General features: G+C 38.1%; 1 protein-coding gene across 5 annotated transcripts in view; it reads right to left on the bottom strand.

The window, feature by feature from the left end:
• LOC100662402 (gamma-interferon-inducible protein 16) overlaps window positions 1-19878 on the bottom strand; it is an 84755-nt gene extending 64877 nt beyond the window's left edge. For 2 of the 5 annotated variants that reach the window (XM_023554151.2, XM_064282775.1), the window contains exons 1-4: window positions 19550-19876; window positions 10016-10300; window positions 8930-9063; window positions 4415-4582 (exon numbers count right to left, since the gene is read on the bottom strand). In XM_023554151.2, coding sequence (XP_023409919.1) covers window positions 4415-4582; window positions 8930-9063; window positions 10016-10280 — 567 coding nt within the window. In that variant the 5' untranslated portion in view covers window positions 10281-10300; window positions 19550-19876. Of the gene's footprint in view, window positions 1-4414; window positions 4583-8929; window positions 9064-10015; window positions 10301-15350; window positions 15442-19549 lie in introns of all 5 variants that reach the window. The other 3 variants (XM_023554150.2, XM_023554149.2, XM_064282776.1) reach the window with 3 other exon arrangements.
• Window positions 19879-20191: the final 313 nt, after the last annotated feature.

The following is a 20191-nucleotide window of genomic DNA, read 5'->3' as shown; positions in this document are numbered from 1 at the left end:
GAAGATGTAGAACAGCAACTACTGGTATAAAGATACATGCACCTTAGGCTAGGTCTTCTCAGACAGAGAACATTCCTTTTATTACCGCTCCCCCACCCTGCCTGCCCCTCTTTTTAGCCATTCTGGTCCCAGATGTTTGTTAGCTATGCTTTCCATGGTACTCTCAAGTCACCAATGTAAACACTACTATGTCTGCTTTTATAATGTTTTAAAGCCCCTTATGTTTGAGTTGGAGCCCTGGTGGCACAGTGGTTAAGAGTTTGGGTGCTAATAAAAAAAGTTGCTGGTTCGAACCCACCAGCTGCTCCTCCAGAGAAAGATGTGGCAGTCTGCTTCTGTAAAGATATACAGCCTTGGAAATCTTATGGGACAGTTTTACTCTGTCCTGTCAGAGTTGACTTGATGGCAGTTTTTTTTTTTTTCTTGTTTACATTTGAGTCATTTATAATGTAAAGTTGGAAATAGAGAATTTCTGAACTTGGAAATAGAAACCTATATACTTCCATGATGCTCTCTAGCCACTAACTGTAAGTTATTAAAACTGTAAATATAAGCCATTAGAAAGTTATTCTAACTTCAGAAATAGAGATGGAAGTAAAAGAGGTATGTCATAAATGCCATCTCTAAATTGTTCTATGTACCTGCATGCTGTGATAAAGAAATATAACATTAAGCAAATCTTTATAGGGTGGCCTTGAGATATGAGTATGCTACAAAACAACTCCCTTAATTAAAAAAAATTGCTGTAAAAATATAAAGACTATAACATGCCAATTCAACATTTTTTTACATGTACAATTGAATAAAACCAATTATATCAATCTAGTTGTACAACCATTACCAATACCTGTTGCCAAATTTTCCATTACTGTTTAGGCAGCATAGCATTTTTGTTTATGAGGATGGAACAGTTGTCAATAATCCCATTAATTTTTAATTAATCAAATCTCTATAAATTGGTATTAGGGCGTAAATACGTCATACAAAAATTTTCTTAATTGGCTTTGAGACATAAACATGTCATAAACAACCCCCTTAATCTCTAATCTTTTTTTTATTATGCTTTAAGTGAACATTTATAAATCAAGTCAGTCTTTCATACAAAAACTTACACACATCTTTCTATGTACTCCTAGCTTCTCTCCCACTAATGAGACAGCACATTTCTCCTCTCCACCCTGTATTCCCCGTGTCCATTCGACCAGATCCTGTCCCCCTCTGCCTTCTCATTCTGCCTCCAGACAGGAGCTGCCCACATAGCATCATAAGTCTACTTGAGCCAAGAAGCTCACTCCTCACCAGTATCATTTTCTGTCTTACAGTCCGGTCCAATCCCTGTTTGAAGAGTCAGCTTTGGGAATGGTTCCTATCCTGGGCTAGCACAAGGTCTGGAGATCATGTCCTCTGGGGTCCCTGGAGTCTCAGTCAGACCATTAAGTCTGGTCTTTTTACAAGAATTTGAGGTCTGCATCCCTCTGCTCTCCTCCTCCATCAGGGATTCTCTATTGTGTTCCCTGTCAGGGCAGTCATCGATGGTAGCTGGGCACCATCTAGTGCTTCTGGTCTCAGGCTGATGTAGTCTCTGGTTTATGTGACTCGTTCTGTCTCTTGGGCTCATATTTACCTTGTGTCTTTGGTGTTCTTCATTCTCCTTTGCCCCAGGTGGGTTGAGACCAATTGATGCATCTTAGATGGCAGCTTGCTAGCATTTAAGACCCCAGATGCCACTCACCAAAGTGGGATGCAGAACGCTTTCTTAATACATTGTGTTATGCCGATGGACCTAGATGTCCCCTGAAACACTGGTCCCCAGACCCCTGTTCCTGCTACTCTGGCCTTCGAAGCATTTAGTTGTATTCAGACAACTTGTTTGCTTTTGGCTTATTCCAGTTGTGCTGACCTTCCCTGTATTGTGTGTTGTCTTTCCCATCACCTAAAACAGTTCTTGTCTGCTATCTAATTAGTGAATACCCTTCTCCCTCCCTTCCCACCCTCATAACCATCAAAGAATATTTAAACTTTTTCTTGAGTTCTTATAATAGTGGTCTCATACAATATTTGTCCTTTTGCAACTAATCACATTCAGCATAATGCCTTCCAGATTCCTCCATGTTATATGAGATGTTTCACGGATTCATCATTGTTCTTAATCATTGCACAGTATTCCATTATGTGAATATACCGTGATTTATCCATTCATCCATTAATGGGCACCTCGGTTGCTTCTATCTTTCTGCTATTGTAAACAGTGCTGCAATCAACATAGGTGTGTATATATCTGTTCATGTAAAAGCTCTTATTTCTCTAGGATATATTCCAAGGAGTGGGATTGCTGGATCGTATGGTAGTTCTATTTCTAGCTTTTTAAGGAAGTGCCAAATCGATTTCCAAAGTGGTTGTACCATTTTACATTCCCACCAGCAGAGTATAAGTGTTCCAGCCACTCTACAACCTCTCCGACGTGTATTATTTTATGTTTTTTGCATTAATGCCAGCCTTGTTGGAGTAAGATGGAATCTCACTATAGTTTTGATTTGCATTTCTCTAATGGCTAATGATTGGAAGCATTTCCTCATGTATCTGTTAGCTACCTGAATGTCTTCTTTAGTGAAATGCCTGTTTATGTCCTTTTCCCATTTTTTATCTGGGCTATTTGTCTTTTTGTTGCTGACTTTTTGCAGTATCATGTATATTTTAGAGATCAGATGCCGATCGGATTTGTCATAGCCAAAACCTTTTTCCCAGTCTGTAGGTGATCTTTTTACTCTTTTGGTGAAGCCTTTGGATGAGCATAAGTGTTTGATTTTTAGGAGCTCCCAGTTATCTAGTTTCTCTTCTGGTGTTTGTGCATGGTTAGTAATGTTTTGTACACTGTTTATGCCATGTATTAGGACTTCTAGTGTTAATCTCTAATCTTAAAGAAAGAATGCTATATATAGTTATTCTCTGATGTTGAAAAAGCAATAAAGCATACTGAGGTATGTTTAAATATGACAGCAGCTTGCAAAGTCAAGGTGTGGAAATTATATATAAACTTTGGGTTTCTGTTTACTTGTTGAGAGAAGACTGTGGTAAAAGTTCTGTCTGACAACCGAGCACCTGCTGAGATACTGCCCACTGGAGCTGACCTTGGTTCTTAGTTATGGGGGACCTCTTCTGAGTTTGAGATGTGGTCAAACCTTACTTTTGAGATCCCTTGTTAAAGGTAAATGCCTGAAGTCTCCAGATTTGGACTCTAATAATTGAACTAACATTGTAATTACATAGTAAATAATGGCCATTTCGATTTCGAGAAGAGTACAATTTAGTATTATCAGAAACAGGCAATTATAAATTGCAGTTGATTTTTTAAAATTTCTAGGTGTGTGTTTATGGTCTTTGTTCTACCTATATATTTCCTTCCTCCTAAACTCCCTTCCTCACTCTTCCACCATTTCTTTGTTTGATATTACACTCTTTAGACCTCAATTTAGATATCACCTACTTGACTGCATTAGATGACCCTGATTTATCCTTCATCCGCTGTACTGATTCTTATCTTAGTACTTGGTTTTTATTATTTAACTGAGTAAATGTATTTATTAAGAGTCTCCTGTGAAGTAGGCAAAGAGCCCTGGTGGCACAGTAGCTTGGCTGCTAACCAAAAGATCGGCAGTTCAAACCCACCAGCTGCTCCTTGGAAAGCCTATGGAGCAAATCTACTCTGTCCTATAGGGTTGCCATAAGTCGGAATCAACTCAAAGGCAATGGCTGAAGTAGGCACTGAAGTAGGTGCTGGTGTACAGTTGTTCACAGGGCTAGCAGAGTAGCCCTACACTTGAAGTCTATAATCAAGTGGGGAAGAAAAACATTGATTACCTACCACTACCATAAGTGCTAGAAAAGAAAAGAAAAAAAAAAAAAATGGGGTCCTTCCAAAGCTAACTCCATGACGACTTCATCTAGTCTGAGTGAGGGCTCTAGGAAATTTTCCTGAGGAATGATATTACTACTGAAGTCTAGAGGGTGATAGGTTTAGCCAAGTTGAAAAGTTTCCAGGTAGAGGAAACACAGTGCGTGAAAACCCTGAAGAAGAAAGGAGCCAGGTGTGTTGAAGAAATGTTAATAGATAAGCGAGCAAAGGGAGGCTGTGTGAAAGAGACCCAAGCAGTCGACAATGGACACGCTGCTGTGTGCGCCTGCACTGTTGTGGATGCCACACCTCTCTCTCCCTCCTCCTGAGACAACACAAGACAGAAAACTTCCTGAGGTCAGAAGTAATGTCAAGTTCATCAAATATGTCTTGTGGAAGCAAAAGATTAAAATACAGTGAATTCTTAATATATACACTTAATTAATTATTGGAGTTTTAAAAATAATAAGATTAGAAATTTCAAGCCTATATTTTAGGCTGAGGAAAAGAGGAAGAAATTACCTCAAGTAAGGACACAGAAGTTGGAGTTGATGATGAGATCTGGGGAGGTGGGTAGTGCCCTGTGGTTACAGATGTGCTGGCTGCTGAAGGACAGGGAGGCTGACTCTGCTTCTGAGACACTTTATTCCTTTTGGTTCCAGGGTTCTCTTCGGCTGTGCTTTTTCTTTTCTAAAAGTAATTTAATTTTTACTGTTGATAGTATTAAGTAATAACTGAAACAGAACATATTTTAATTACCATGTAGTAGGTATACTTATATCTCAATGCATTTTCCAGGAGAACTTGAGGGAGTGCTGCCCATAACCTGTCCAGGTTTAAGAGGTAGACACAGATGGATTCATTAAACTAGAGGGAAATTTATACACATCAGTCCTCTGAGACCTTTGTGGTGGGTTATAACTGACTTGGAAAAAGGAAATCCAGGTTAGTGTATGTAAATATAAGCAAAGTGTCTTTCTAATCTGATTCTCATGTTAACACATCTCTGTAGGATGGGTTGGGTAGGAGGGATGATGATATCATATTTATGTCATAGTAATTTACGTTCCTCCTGAGCACAATTAACTGTTCTTGAATACCCATTCTTGTAATATTACCCATAATTTGTTAAGATCCACACAGTTGAGTGCCTTTGTGTAGACAGTAAAACACAGGTAAATATCTTTCTGGTATTTTCTGTTTTTAGCCAAGATCCATCTGACATCAGCAATGATGTGCCTCGTTTCATGTACTCTTCTGAATCTGGCTTGGACTTCTGGCAGTTCCCCGTGAATGTATTGCTGTAATCACTTTTAAATGATCTTCAGCAAAATTTTACTTGCTTGTGGTATTAATGATATTGGTCAATAATTTCCACATTCTGTTGGATCACATTTCTTTGGAATGGGAACAAGTACAGATCTCTTCCAGTTGGTTGGAAGCTGTCTTCCAAATTTTGACATAGATGAATGAGCACCTCTAGCACTGCATCTATTTCCTGAAACATCTCAACTTGTATTCTATCGATTTCTGGAGTATTGTTTTTTGACAATGCCTTCAGTGCAGCTTGGACTTCTTCCTTCAGTACCATTGGTTCTTGATCATATCCTATTTCCTGATATGGTTGAACATTGACCAGTCCTTTTTGGTATAGTGATTCCTTCCATCTTCTTTTGGTGCTTCCTTCATCATTCAATATTTTTCCAGTAGAACCCTTCAATATTGCAACTTGAGGCTTGAATTTTTTGCCAGTTTTTTCAGCTTGAGAAATGTGAGTATGCTCTTCCCTTTTGGTTTTCTAACTCCAGGTCTTAGCACATTTCATTGTAATATTTTGTCTTCTCGAGCTGCCCCTTGAAGTATTCTGGTAAGCTCTTTTACTTCATCATTTTTTCTGTTCCCTTTAGCTACTCTACATTCAAAAGCAAGTTTCAGAGTCTCTTCCGACATCCATTTTGGTCTTTTCTGTCTTTTTAAGGACCTTTTGCTTTCTTCATGTATGGTGTCCTTGATGTCATCCCATAACTCGTCTGGTTTTCAGTCATTAATGTTCAGTGCATCAAATCTATTCTTGAGATGTCTCACAATTCAGATGGAATATACTCAAGATCGTACTTCGGCTCTTGTGGATTTGTTTTAATTTTCCTCAGCTTCAACTTGAACTTGCATATGCACGACTAATAGTCTGTTGTGCCGTCAGCTCCTGGCCTTGTCTGACAGATGATATTGAGCTTTTCTATGGTCTCTTTCCAAAGATGCAGTTAATTTGATTTCTGTGTATTGCATCTGATCATTTCCACGTGTATATATGTCATTATGTTGTTGAAAAAAGGCATTTCCAATGAATAGGCCATTGCTCTTGCAGAAGTCTATCACCTATTCTCTGTTGTCATTTCCTTCACCAAAGCCGTATTTTGCAACTATGATACTTCTTTGTTCCAACTTTTACATTCCAATCACCAGTAATTATCAACGCATCTGGATTGCATGTTTGGTTAATTTCAGACTGCAAAATTTGCTAAAAATCTTTAATTTCTTCATCTTTGGCACTAATGGTTGGTGCATAAACTTCAATAATTGCCTTATTAACTGGTCTTCCTTATAGGTGTATGGGTATTATCACTGACAGCATTGTGCTTCAGGATAGATCTTGAAATTCTTTTTTTGACAACGACTGTTATGCTGTTCCTCTTCAATTTGTCATCCCAGCTTAGAAGAGTGTGTTGTTGTTGTTGCTGTTAGGTGCTGTTGAGTCAGTTTTGACTCATAGTGACCCCAGGTACCACGGAACACTGCTGGGTCCTGTGCTATCCTTACAATCGTTGTTGTGCTTGAGCCCATTGTTGCAGCCACTGTGTCAATCTGTCTTGTTGAGGGTCTTCCTTTTTTTCTGCTGATGCTGTACACCAAGCATGACGTCCTTCTCCAGGGACTGATCCCTCCTAACAACACATCCAAAGTATGTAAGACGCAGTCTTGCCATCCTTGATTCTAAGGAGAATTCTGGTTGCACTTCTTCCAAGACAGATTTATTCATTCTTTTGACAGTCCGTGGTATATTCAATATTCTTCACCAACACAATTCAAAGGCGTCAATTCTTCTTTGGTCTTCCTTATTCATTGTCCACCTTTCACATGTATATGATGTGATTGAAAATACCATGGCTTGGGTCAGGCACACCTTAGTCTTCAAGATGACATCTTTGCTTTTCAACACTTTAAAGAGGTCCTTTGCAGGAGATTTGTCCGATGCAATGTGCCTTTTGATTCCTTGACTGCTGTTTCCATGGGTGTTGACTGTGGATCCAAGTAAAATGAAATCCTTGACAACCTCAATCTTTTCTTCATTTATCATAGAAGATCATATGATTGTCCAATTCAGAATGGACAATACAGTCAGTACATTTCAGCTCACTAATGACTAGGATATTGATCTTTATTTATTCCATTTCATTTTTGACAACTTCCAATTTTCCTTGATCTGTACTTCATATATTCCATGTTCTGATTACTAACAGATGTTCACAGCTGTTACTACTCATTTTGAGTCATATCACATCAGCAAATGAAGGTCTTGAAAGCTTTACTCTCTCCATATCATTAAACCTGACTCTACTTAAAGGCGGTAGTTTTTCCACAGTCATATTTTGAGTGCTTTCCAACTTGAAGGGCTCATCTTCCAGCACTATATCAGACAATATTCTGTTGCTATCCATAAGGTTTTCACTGGCCAAATTTTTTCAGAAGTGGATTACTGGGTCCTTCTTCCTAGTCTGTCTTAGTGTGGCAACTCTGCTGAAACCTGTCCACCATGGTGACCCAGCTGTTATTTGAAATATCAGTGGCATAGCTTCCAGCAGCACAGCAACATGCAAGCAACATCAAACTGACATACAAATGGTGGCAGTCATTTGAACAGAACTAGCGGTACTGTGTGATTTAAAATCAGAAATGGTGTGCATCAGGGTATATCCTTTCATCATACTTATTCAATCTGTATATTAAGCAAGTAATTTGAGAACCTGGACAATGTGAATAAAAATGCACCATCAAGATGGGAAGAAGGCTAACAGCCTGCGATATACAGATGGCACAACCTTGCTTGTTGAAAGTGAAGAGGACTTGAAGCACTTACTGAAGAAGATCAAAGACTGTATGAATTACGCTCAACATAAAGAAAACAAGAAATCCTTACAACTGGACCAATAAGGAACACCATGATAAACAGAGAAAATATTGAAATTGTCAAGGACTTCATTTTGTTTGGATCAACAATCAATGCCCATGAAAGCAGAAGTCAAGAAATAAAAAAATGTATTGCATTGGGTAAATTTGATGCAAAAGACCTCTTTCAAGTGTTAAGAAACAAAAATGTCTCTTTGAGGGCTAAGGCACACCTAATCCAAGCCCTAATATCTTCAGTCACCTCATATGCATGCAAAAGCTGCATAATGAATAAGGAAGACTGAAGAATTGATGTGTTTGAATTATCGTATTAGAGAAGAATAATGATTATGCTATGGACTGCCAGAAGATCTAACAAATCTGTCTTGGAAGAAGTATAGCCAAAATGCTCTTTAAAAGCAAGGATACTAAGACTTCATTTCATCTATTTTGGACATGTTATCGAGAGGGACCAGTCCATGGACACAGACATCATGCTTTGTAAAGTAGAGGGTCAGCAAAAAAATAGGAAGACCCTCAGTGAGATGGACTGACAGTAGCTGCAACAATGGGCTCAAACATAGCAACTGTGAGAACGGTGCCGGACTGGGCAGAGTTTCATTCTGATGTACGTAGGGTCACTATGAGTTGAAACGGACTTGATGGGACCTAACAACAATTTACATTTATTAAAGTGTCTAGCTCATTGCCTATTACAAACGGGATGGTCAATAATTACTCAATTTTGAAAATCCATACCTTGATGGAAAATTAATGAAGAGCCAAGCATCTAAATGGGGAGAATTTATGAAAGAGCCATAAAAGAAATTTCTTCTATGGCTTTGCAAGTTTAGTTCTCTTCCTCGAGCTTACCTGGCCCCCAGGAGTCTCCTCTGCTCTTTCAAATGTAAGAGATTTACTTGTGGTGGGTGCAGGTATAGCAGGACTTGTGGCTTTCTGCTTGCTGTTGTTCACTGGAAACCTTTTTTCTTTGATTTTCTTTTCAACTAATGCAAAAAGGAGGACACAATGAACACAGAAAGCTGGTTTAACTGGTATAATTTCAGAGAGAGAATACTATTTCATTTCAGCTCCTGCTTGTGGGTCTAAGTATGCTCTCATTCACCTCTACTGCATTAGCCCAGCCTGGCCACAAGGCGAATAATCGTCCCAACATAGGACAGACCCTGTCTCATGCATCCTCAATGGTTTCCTTCATGTTCCTGTGTCCTCAATGGTTTCCTTCATGTCCCTGTGCAATCAGCATGTCCAACTCATCCTCTGGACTCCTATGCACCTAAGGAAATCTCTTTCCCATCCTATCATTACCTTTAAAAAATCTAAGGTGTTCTTAATGCTGACTGGCGGGTTATCTTCTGTAGAAGATGTGTTCAAAGTAAAGAAATCAGTGAAAGAAAATATGATCTGGATTTATGAGGTGACAAAGTAAAGATACTAACATTTGACATTTTAAGGTTTCCATTTGTTTGCTTGCTTGCTTTTGTGTTTTACAGTGATTTTACAAGACAGGAAGCTCTTCACATCTTTGAGAAGTAAACTTTCACATAAGCACCACCTCATCTCTGTTACTTTGAGGATAATGACAATGGAGTCAATAGTCTTAAGAGAGCATGGGCATTCATTTGTTAAATATAACTATTTTAAAGAGAAACCACAATATTTGTTATTTCGCTTTTTCATTTTCTAATCTAATGTACTGGTGGCCTCAGTCTCTCATTCAGTTTCCTCTGCCTTTTATTCTTTATCTGCACCTACATATACCCTCCAAAATACATCAATTTCTATGTTTTCAACTTGTTGGAAGCTGAGGTTCCACCATTATTATGGCTACCGATTCTTAAGATGAGAAAGAGATATATCAACTATGACCAAGCAGGGCTCTATTCAAGGTTGAAACAGGTGTGAGGAAAGTTAGAGTAAATGAGTCTCCCCTATTACCTTTTATCTTCTCATGTCTAAGAGTTTTAGCAAGGTCTTTAAGGCCTTCGATATCTTCAAACAATTCAATTAGAATGTCCAAACAGGTAGCACCTGGGAACTTGTCTTCCATCAAGTCAGCAATCTGAATTTTATTATATCCATATTGTGCTTTTTTATTCAGCTGCAAATCATGGGCTAGTACAGACTTAACCATGTTAAATTGATATTCACTGATGGGCTGTAGTCCCTTCAGTAGAAGAATTTTCTTGTATTCATTCACCATCTCTCAAGTTATGGCTGAGCCTGCCAGAGAAAAAAATGACAGGCAATGTTACACAATTATACGGAGAGTTTTGAAGACAGGACATGCCTATTTGAGTGAATGGCCTGGGGCAAAATGTTGTCAGTGAGTGTGTGTGTGAAAGAGGAACTATAATCACCAGCTGTGTCACTGTGGAAACTGGGTTCTGTGTTAGGAAATTCTAAAAAATGATTCCCTATTAATGATAGTTGAGTTTGGTCATGCGTGGGTGTGGTGGAAGGAGGTCTGAAAACAGATCATTTAAACAGTGTTTAGAGTATGGGTTATGCAGCGTCCAAGTCCTTGGCTCCTTTTCCCTTTCTATGTTGGGGCTGGTACCTGGCCCTGAGTCTCTGCCTGTTGATTCCTATCTCTTCCCACACCCATTATGAATGACAAGGCAAAATGAAAATGGGCTCCAACCTCTTTCTTTATATACCCTTCTGCCATGGTACTGCAGTTCCATGCTGGGATACATACTCTTGTCCACTTGACTTTTTCCTACTCTGTGCTCACTAATATCCTCTCTCCTTCAGGGTTGAGCCACATCCTTTGTGTCCTTTGTGCACATAATACCATCACTTTCTTGGACTCCTACATACATAATGGTGCAGGGCCACAGCATGGCCTGGATTATTTTAATATTTTGTTATCATCCTTACAGGCTTAATTTCTCTAATCAGATCTTTCCACCCAGCCAGTTAACTTTCTAAAAAAGCCATGGTTCCATCCCACTTGAAGACCTGCAACAGTTTCCCATTTTCTTTAAAAGAATAAATCCTTATTTCTTACATGACTTGGAAATTTTGCATAATCGGTGTCTTTTTTACTTCTTTCCATTTAAGCTCCAGGATTTTGTAGCACACATTGCTTTTCAAGCTTTTTGCCTTGAATGCACTTCCTGAACTTGTCTAGGAAGATAGCTTTAGAGAACGCATGTTCTAATTCAAACTAATCAAGTTTAATTTATACTTCCTATCATTTTTTTTTTTAATCAGGATATGGAAACCCTGGTGGCGTAGTGATTAAGTGCTATGGCTGCTAACCAAGAGGTCAGCAGTCCAAATCTGCCAGGTGCTCCTTGGAAACTCTATGGGGCAGTTCTACTCTGTCCTCTAGGGTCACTATGAGTCGGAATCGAATCTACAGCAGTGGGTTTTGGTTTTTTGGGGGGTATCAAGATATACACATAGGCAGATGTATTCTAGTCTGATACCAGTCATGTGGGAATCCTTCTATTTCATATTTTTACATAAAACCAAAAAACCAAACCCATTGCTGTCAAGTTGATTCCAACTCATAGCAACCGTATAGGACAGAGTAGAACTTCTCCATAGGGTTTCCAAGGAGTGCCTGGTGGATTTCAACTGCTGACCTTTTGATTAGCAGCTGTAGCTCTTAACCACTATGCTGCCAGGGTTTCCCATTTTTACATAGACTGTCCTAAATTCTGAATATAATATGGGGCCTAGTGACTCAGTGGTTAAGATAACCCAACCAAACCAAACCTGTTGTCATCAAGTCAATTTGCATCATAGCATTAATAGGCGTGAAAATCACTATTTGTAAAAAATGACTCATCTCAATACGGTCTTTTTTTGCTCAGTATTTTCCCTCAATGACTGACACAAGAAGCAAAATACAAGTGTTAAGAGCTTAGGCTTTGGAGTTTAGAAGACCAGGCTCCTTGTACATAATAATTTGATTATACAGTTTAATAGACATAATTAGAAAATATATTAGTAATTTGTAAGATCAAATTAAGACTCTCAACAAGGAGATAAGATGGAATGAAGAAGTAGAATACATAAAATAAAATGTAAGAGATGTCAGAGTGCAGGTGAAAATGTCGATGTTTCTACACTATTAGTTGCAGAGGGAGAACAAACTAAAATGAAAAAGAGAAAATATTTGAAGAAATAATGGAATAAACTTCTTGGAATTAAAGTAATGTGAATGTCCTCAAATCAAACCAATAGGGTGTTAAATAGGAGAGTGAAGGAAAACTCACACTAGGACACAAAATGGCGAGGCAGAAAAATATCAAAAAGAAAGGAAAAATCTGTAAGCTTCTAGAGATAAAGAGTAGATCACCTACAGAGTGGAGCAAGATGGCAATATAAGGAGTTCCATATGCCCATTCTCCTTCAAAAAACTGAGAAGAAAACAAGTAAAAACTGATGAAATTGATAATCTTGGAACTCTGGTCATCAATTAAAGGGTTGGAGGACCAAAGTGAGCGCTGAATCAAGAAAAAGGTATATATGAATAGGGGGAGGACTCCCTGCTAGGAGAGTCTTCTGCTACAGCTGCAACTCCTGTGTGGGAACTCTATTGCCAGAGTTGCATTTTGATGCTCGTGAGATGGGAGATTTGCGGCAAGCAATTAGTGGCAGTTGGTAATTCCAAACAGGGGGGCAAGTAGTGGAGGGGCATAGTCCGTGTCCCTGAAGGGGTGTAGTACCAAAGCAGCATGGTCAACATCCCTGTTATGTGGTGAGGAGTTGACCACACCAAGTGCTAAAAGCCTTAGAGTTTGGTGATGAAGTGTCACATCTAGCAACCCCTATCCAAGGAACTTAGAGGAAAAAATAGTGACAGCCGGAGCCTCTGGGCAGGGAGATCAACAGGGAAGGGATAGCAGTGAGTGCACCTAGATAAGGAGTCTGGAGTGGAAGCAGGGAACTACAATCTTCAATAATTTAAAATCATAATAATAATAAATAATAGCAAGAATGAAGAGGAAAAAAGCAAACTCAAGAGAAGGGGAATAATGTAATAGCTTAATGTCCTGATTACAACAGACAGTCAAAAAGCATATGAAAAGGCAGGAAAGGATGGCCCATGCAAAAGATCCAAATAAGAATATGAAACTGTTCCCAAGAAAGGACAGATAGTGGAATCTCTTGATGAAGACTTTAAAACAACAGTATTAAGTTTTCTCAAAGAATTAAAGAAAGACTCTGAAAAAGAACTAAAGGAAATCAGGAAAATAATACAAGCCAAGAATTTAATTAAAGAGATAGAAATTTATATATACATCAAACCAAACCAAACCCATGGCTGTCAAGTCGATTCCAACTCATAGCGACCCTATAGGACAGAGTAGAACTGCCCCATAGAGTTTCCAAGGAGCGCCTGGCAGATTAGAACAGCTGACCTCTTGGTTAGCAGCCATAGCACTTAACCACTACGCCACCAGGGTTTCCATATATATATATATATATATATATATATATGTATATATATATATATGTATATATATATACACTTACAGAGCTAAAAAATACAATAATAGAAATGAAAAATTTTCTGGAAGGACTCAGTGGCAGATTTGGGTTGGCATAAGACAGAATCAGAAAACTTGAATATAGTTGCATAATTTATTTATATATTTTAGATATTTGACCCTTTTAGATACATGGACAAATTTCTTGAAACACATAAACTTCATACATTGACTCAGGAACAAATAGTGGATCTCAACAGATCCATAAAAAGTGAAGATACTGAATCAGTAACCAAAACTTCCTGACTAAGAAAAGTCCTGGACCAGATACCTTCACTGGGGAATAGAAGAAGTGACCCCAATCCTATTTAAAATTTTCCATAAAATAGAAGTAGGAACACTTCCTTACTTATTCTAGGAGGCAAACATTACTCTAATACCAAAGCCAGACATAGACACCACAAGAAAAACAAAAACAAAAACAAAAACAAAAAAACTACCTATCAATATCCCTAATGAAAACAGATGCAAAAATACTGAACAAAGTATTAACTAATAGAGTCCAAAAACGTATTAAGAGTGTTATACACCATGATCAAATAGAATTCATCACAAGAATGCAAGGTGGTTTAACTTAAAAAAAAAAAAATCAATCACTCATTAATAGAACAAAGTGGGGAAAAAAACCACGATCATCTCAATCTATGCAGAAAAGGCATTTGACAGCATTCATTCACGACCAAAGCATTCAACTAGATAGAAATAGAAGGGAAATTCCTCAATATAATAAAGGGCACGTATGAAAAACTCATAGGTAGCATCATCCTCAGGAACAAGACAAGAATGCCCCCTCTCACCTTTGCTATTCAACATTGTTTTGGAAGTCCTAGCTAGAGTAATTAAGATAAAAAATATATATATACACACACACACACACACACACACACACATATATATGGTATCCAAATCAAGCAGGAAAAAGTGAAACTATCCCTTTTTGCAAATGACATGATTCTATACGTTAAAAAACCCCAAAGATTCTATGAGAAAGCTATTGGAACACATGAATTCAGCAAAGTGGCAGAGTACCACATCAACCCATAAAAATCCATTGGGTTTCTATACATCAATGAACAAGTAGAAAAGGAGATGAAGGAAACATAACCATTTATAATAGCATCTAAAAGAATAAAGTACCTAGGGATAAATTTAACAGTGATGTCTCTAGAGGGATCCGGGAGTGGCGACCACACTGGATGACACCATCAGAAGGTGTGAGCACCAGGAGCAGTGATGATTTCTAGTGCCAGGCAAGCCTCCAGGTGCATGGTGCTGCTACCATCTTCAGAGTGGAGTGGATTTTTAGATTGGCAAGGACCTGGACATCACCATGAGGAGTAGAAGCCCAGGAGGTGGGAGCAGAGGGGCTGTGAGGGGTCACTAGGCATGTGCCAGGGAGAGAGGTACACAGGGAGCAGAGAGGGTACAGCCAGCCCACCTCCGCCACTACTCCTGCCTAGAGGGGCGAGGTGATGGGTTTCATCTGTGAACCCACAAGCGTGCCCTGTTGTTTTCTTTGCTGGGAGAGGGAGGATGTGTGTGACACCATCAATTATTGCGCTGGCAACACCACCCCTAGTGACGCCACTGACATTTAACCAGAAAGATGAAAAGCTATACAGAAAACTATAAAACACTACTAAAATAAATTAAGGAAGACTTTTAAACAGAAAGATATTTCATGTTTGTTAACGGGACGTTTTATTATAGTTAAGATGACAAATACTACCCAAAGTAATCTGTAAATTCAATGAAATTCTTACCAAATTTCCAACGGCCTTCTTTGCAGAAATGAAAAAGCCAGTTCTCTAATTTTCATGGAAGGGCAAGGGACCCCCAAATACCTAAAGCAGGCTTGAAGAAGAAGAATGAAGTAGGAGGAGTCACATTGCCTGATTTCAAAGCATACTATAAAAACACAGTAATTAAAACAGCCTGGCGTCGGTATAATAATCAACATATAAATGAATGAAACAGGCTTGAGAGCCCAGAAATAAATCCATACTGCTATGGTCATCTGTTTCGTTCTGTTGTACATAGGGTCAGTATGGGTTGGAACCCGCTGGATGGCACCGAACAACAACATGGTCATGGGGTTTTAGACGAGGATGCTAAATCAATTCAATGAGGAAGGAATAGTCTCTTCAATAAATGGTGAAGGGAAAATTGAATTTCCACCAGCAAAAGAATGAAACAGGATTTATACCATGATCAAAAACCTAAATGTGAAATCTAAAACTCTTGGATGAAAATATAGAGGCATGGCTGAAGGTTCTAGTTTTTGACAATGGATTATCACATATGACTACAAAAGCATGAGCATCAAAAGATAAAATAGATAAATGGGACCTCATCAAAATTAAATAATTTTGTTCATCAAAGTACTATACCAAAAAAATGGAAAGACAACCTACAGATAAGGAAAATTTTGGAAACCATATATCCTTTAAGGGTCTTATGCTCAAAATATATAAAAGCTTCTACAACTTAACAGCAGCAAGACAAACAATCCTATCAAAAAATGGGCAAAGGACGTGAACAAACATTTCACCAAAGAGGATATTCGAATGGCCAACAAGCATGTGAAAAGATGCTCAAGGTCATTAGCCATTAGGGAGATTCAAATCAAAACCACGATGCAAGTATGTATACACCTCACCCCCATCAGAATGGTAGTGGTCATTAAAACAGAGAACAACAGGTGTTGGCAAGGTTGTGGAGAAACTGGAACCCTCCTTCATTGCTGGTGGGTGTGCAAAATGGTAGAGCCACTGTGGAAAACAGATGGGCAGCTCCTCAAAAAGTTGACTGTAGAACTACCATATAAGCCAGCAACCCCAAACCTAAGTATATTTCCAGGAGAAATGAAAGCAGTAATGCAAACAGACACTTGTACATCAAAGTTCATTGTAGCAAATTTCGCAACAGTCAAAATGAGGGAACAACTGAAATGGCCAACAACAAATGAATGGATAAACAAAATGTGGCATATATACACAGGGGAATATTACCCGAAAGAGAAATGAAGTCCTGATGTATGTCAAAACATGGATGAATGTAGAAAACATTATGCTGAGCTAAATAAGTCATAAAAGGACAAATACTGTATGATCTCTCTTACTGAAATAACCAAACTGTAGCAACCAAAGATTATTAGTGGTTACAAGGTGGGGAGAAAGAGGGGAAAAGGGAGAATTTTGCTTAGGAGACACTGAGTTTATGTTAACGGTGGTAGAATAATTTGGAAAAGGATAACAATAAAGTTTGTACAAGATAAAGAATGTAATCAACGTGACTGAACTATACGTGTAGAAATTGTTGAATTGGCAGATGTTTTGTTGTATATATTTCCAGCACAATTAAAAAAAAAAAAGAGTAGATTACCTACAAACTTTCAAGAATGAGCTGTTCAACAGCAAAACTGCATGCCGGAGGACAATGGAGTTTTTTTTTTTTTTTAATAGCACTCGCCTAAAACCCATATTTGTAATTTCGAAACCCCAAAAACTTTTGAAACCAAATGGTTATTGATTTTTTTTTATAATTTGCAAACAAAATTTGTTACCAAAATATAAGCCGATCTTAGATGACAAGAGGCTATGTATGATTTCTTTTAATTCTACTTTAGTATGAATGTTCATATGCTTTGCTGCAGAAATATTAGAGCATTTAATCTGATTGTAATAAACTACACCCTTCTGTTGTCTGCCTTAAATAGATTTTCTACGGCCACCTAAAGGAACCTGGGTGGCTCAAGCCGTTTGCTCTCAGCTGCTAACCTAAAGGTTGGCAGTTGGAATCCATCTAGTGGATCTGCAGAAGAAAATGCTGGGCAAACTGCTTCTGTAAAGAATATAGCCAAGAATATCCTATGGATATTCTGTAACACATGGTGTCTCCGAGTCTAGGGGTCTACTTGATGGCAGCTAACAACAACAAAAGATGCAGAAACTTGTCAAAATATAGTATTCAAAAGAATATACAGAAAGGACTAAACCCGTTAAATTTTCAAAGTGAATTTTTAATAAACTTACTTATATGTTGTTGACAAAAGGTCACGTAAAGTTGGAAAAAAATAGTTGGAAAAAGTTTTATCATGCAAATGGTAATTTAAAGAAATAACTTTACCTATATTAACATTTTTTTTTTTTATATTAACATAGGAGCCCTGGTGGTGCAGTGGTTAAGAGTTCAGCTGTTATCCAAAAGGTCGGCAATTCGAATCCAACAGCTGCTCCTTGGAAACCCTATGGGGCGGTTCTACTCTGTCCTATAGGGTCCTATAAGTTGAAATCAACTAGATGGCAGTGGGTTTTTTGTTTGGGATATTAGTGTAGCTTTACCCTTAAGGCAAAAAGCATCATTGGAATTAAAGCTTTAGTACACAGTGATAAAAGCTTCAAGTCCCAGGAAGATACAACAGTTCTAATTATCCATTTACCTTATTATTATTTTATATTCCTTCATATTATTACTATAAATATTATGTAGTATATTTCTCTATATATACGTATCAAAGACTTGAAGGCAACTAACCACGACAATATATATGCATATACGTCGATACATGGATATATGTAAGAAACTTATTTACGTTAGAACTCTTTACAGTAGAAATTGAAAGAACTAAAAGTTGGCAAAAATCATGATTGTAGTATGAGATATCAGTGTATCTCAATTGCTGAACAAACAAATTAAAGAAAAAATATGCAAGTACTTAGAAAATTTGGCCCACACAATTAACAAACTTGAATGACAAACTTTATCTAACATTCAGAAAACTCTGAAAGTGACATGTAAGCCTTCCATTCCTCTGAAGCACACACGAAATATTTTTGTACCAGGCTCTACAGAAATTCTAAAGCATTGCAAAAGGTAGGTATAGATTTAATTTACTCCATCTCCCTCTCTCCTCCACCACTTGCCTTTCAGTTTGTGATACTGTGGGGGGCTGTGTGTTGCTGAGGTGCTGGAAGGTATGCAACTGGTATTTCAAATACCTGTAGGGTCACCCATGGTGGACAGGAAGCAAGAACAGTGAGACTTGGTCTCATGTACTTTGGACATGTAATTACGAGAGACCAGTCCCTGGAGAAGGATATCATGCTTGTTAGAGGGTCAGCGAAAAACAGGAAGACTCTCAACGAGATGAATCAACACAGTGGCTACAACTATGAGTTCAAATATATCATTATTGTGCGGATGGCACAGGGCTGGGCATTGTTTTCCTTCTATTGTAGATAGGGTCGCTGTAATTGAAAACTGACTGGGTGGCACCTAACAACAACAACAGCAACCTCTCTCCTACAAACTCTCACCGAGAATGTTTATCTATGACTCTGAAGAAAGCAGAGGCAATCCTTAAAGGACTGAAATAATATCTTAACAGCTGATTTAGAATTGAGCTAAAACAAAATAAAAACATACTTATGAAAACATTAAGATGCCCTCTATTTGAACAACTGTGTCTGTCAAACTGAGAATTTTTCTGCTATGTGTATGTGTGCTTGCTTTCAGGTTTTTAAGATTGAGGTAATTCCATATATTACAGCCTTATATCCAGATTTATGTTTTAGTTAGTATTATATTATGATACTTTTCTCATGCCACTGTCTTGTCTTTTACCCAGGCCTCCACCACAGCCACAAAGTTTCCTTCTTATCCTGGAGCCAAGAACACCAAAGCCCTCCTCTAAATACCGACTCATGTCAGTAGAAGCCAAATAACTAATTTAAAACCTGCTTTAATCAAAATGCATTCCCATTTGTTTAGGTCTCAGTTGCGGTAGAATAAAAGATGTCTTATTTTTTTTTTTTTTATAGTTACCTAGGTAAGCAAAAAATGAGAACCAAGCTACTGCTGTTTTCACTTTTCTGACTAGAGTTGCCATCCGCTCTTTTCCTGTATTAGAAACTCCAAAACAAATTCTCCCCTTGTAATCTTTGGTGACCACAGGACTCACCTAACGTGGAACTTCTTCCGCAGAGGTCTATATCTTTAGATCGTCTTCAGAAATACAAGAAACACTATTTATCCTGTAAGAGTACGAAGTAAACCAGGAAAGCTCTCCACAGATTGAAATGCAGTCATACTGTTGTGAAAAAAACGCCAAGAAAATGAAGTATTTCAAAAGATAACAAGGAAAAATGGCACTGGTTAGGGTCATTTAAAAACTCGTCTACTGCTGGCTGTCTTACACTTTGTTATAACACAGGAAGATAGAAATTGTTTTTTATGAAACAACTTTTGATACTGTTCCAATAGTGTTCTTAGCTTTCAGTTTCCTGAGGCAGAGAAACCGAAGGGTTTCCTTTCTGCAAGCATATGAGTCATAAGGATGTCGTCATGACTAAAAAGACCAGTTAAACTTGGTAGATAATCTGAGGTTTTCTTAAGGGAAGAAAAATACTAACTGAGTTAATCCAAACTACAGTCATGGAAGTGAGAATTGAAGTCTGGCTTTAGAAAACATCTAAGTAATTCCATCACAAAAGGAGTAAGTTAGGAAGTAGCAAACAGAAGCTGAAGTGACTTCCACAAAAACTTATGGCTGTTCACCATTCTCTTTTACACATGTTACTATGATGCTTATGTGGATACATTG

The sequence above is a fragment of the Loxodonta africana genome, chromosome 3, assembly GCF_030014295.1.
Source record: "Loxodonta africana isolate mLoxAfr1 chromosome 3, mLoxAfr1.hap2, whole genome shotgun sequence".
Lineage (NCBI taxonomy): Eukaryota > Metazoa > Chordata > Mammalia > Proboscidea > Elephantidae > Loxodonta > Loxodonta africana.
Note: the sequence above shows the minus strand (reverse complement) of the source record. Positions and strands in the feature narration are given on the sequence as shown.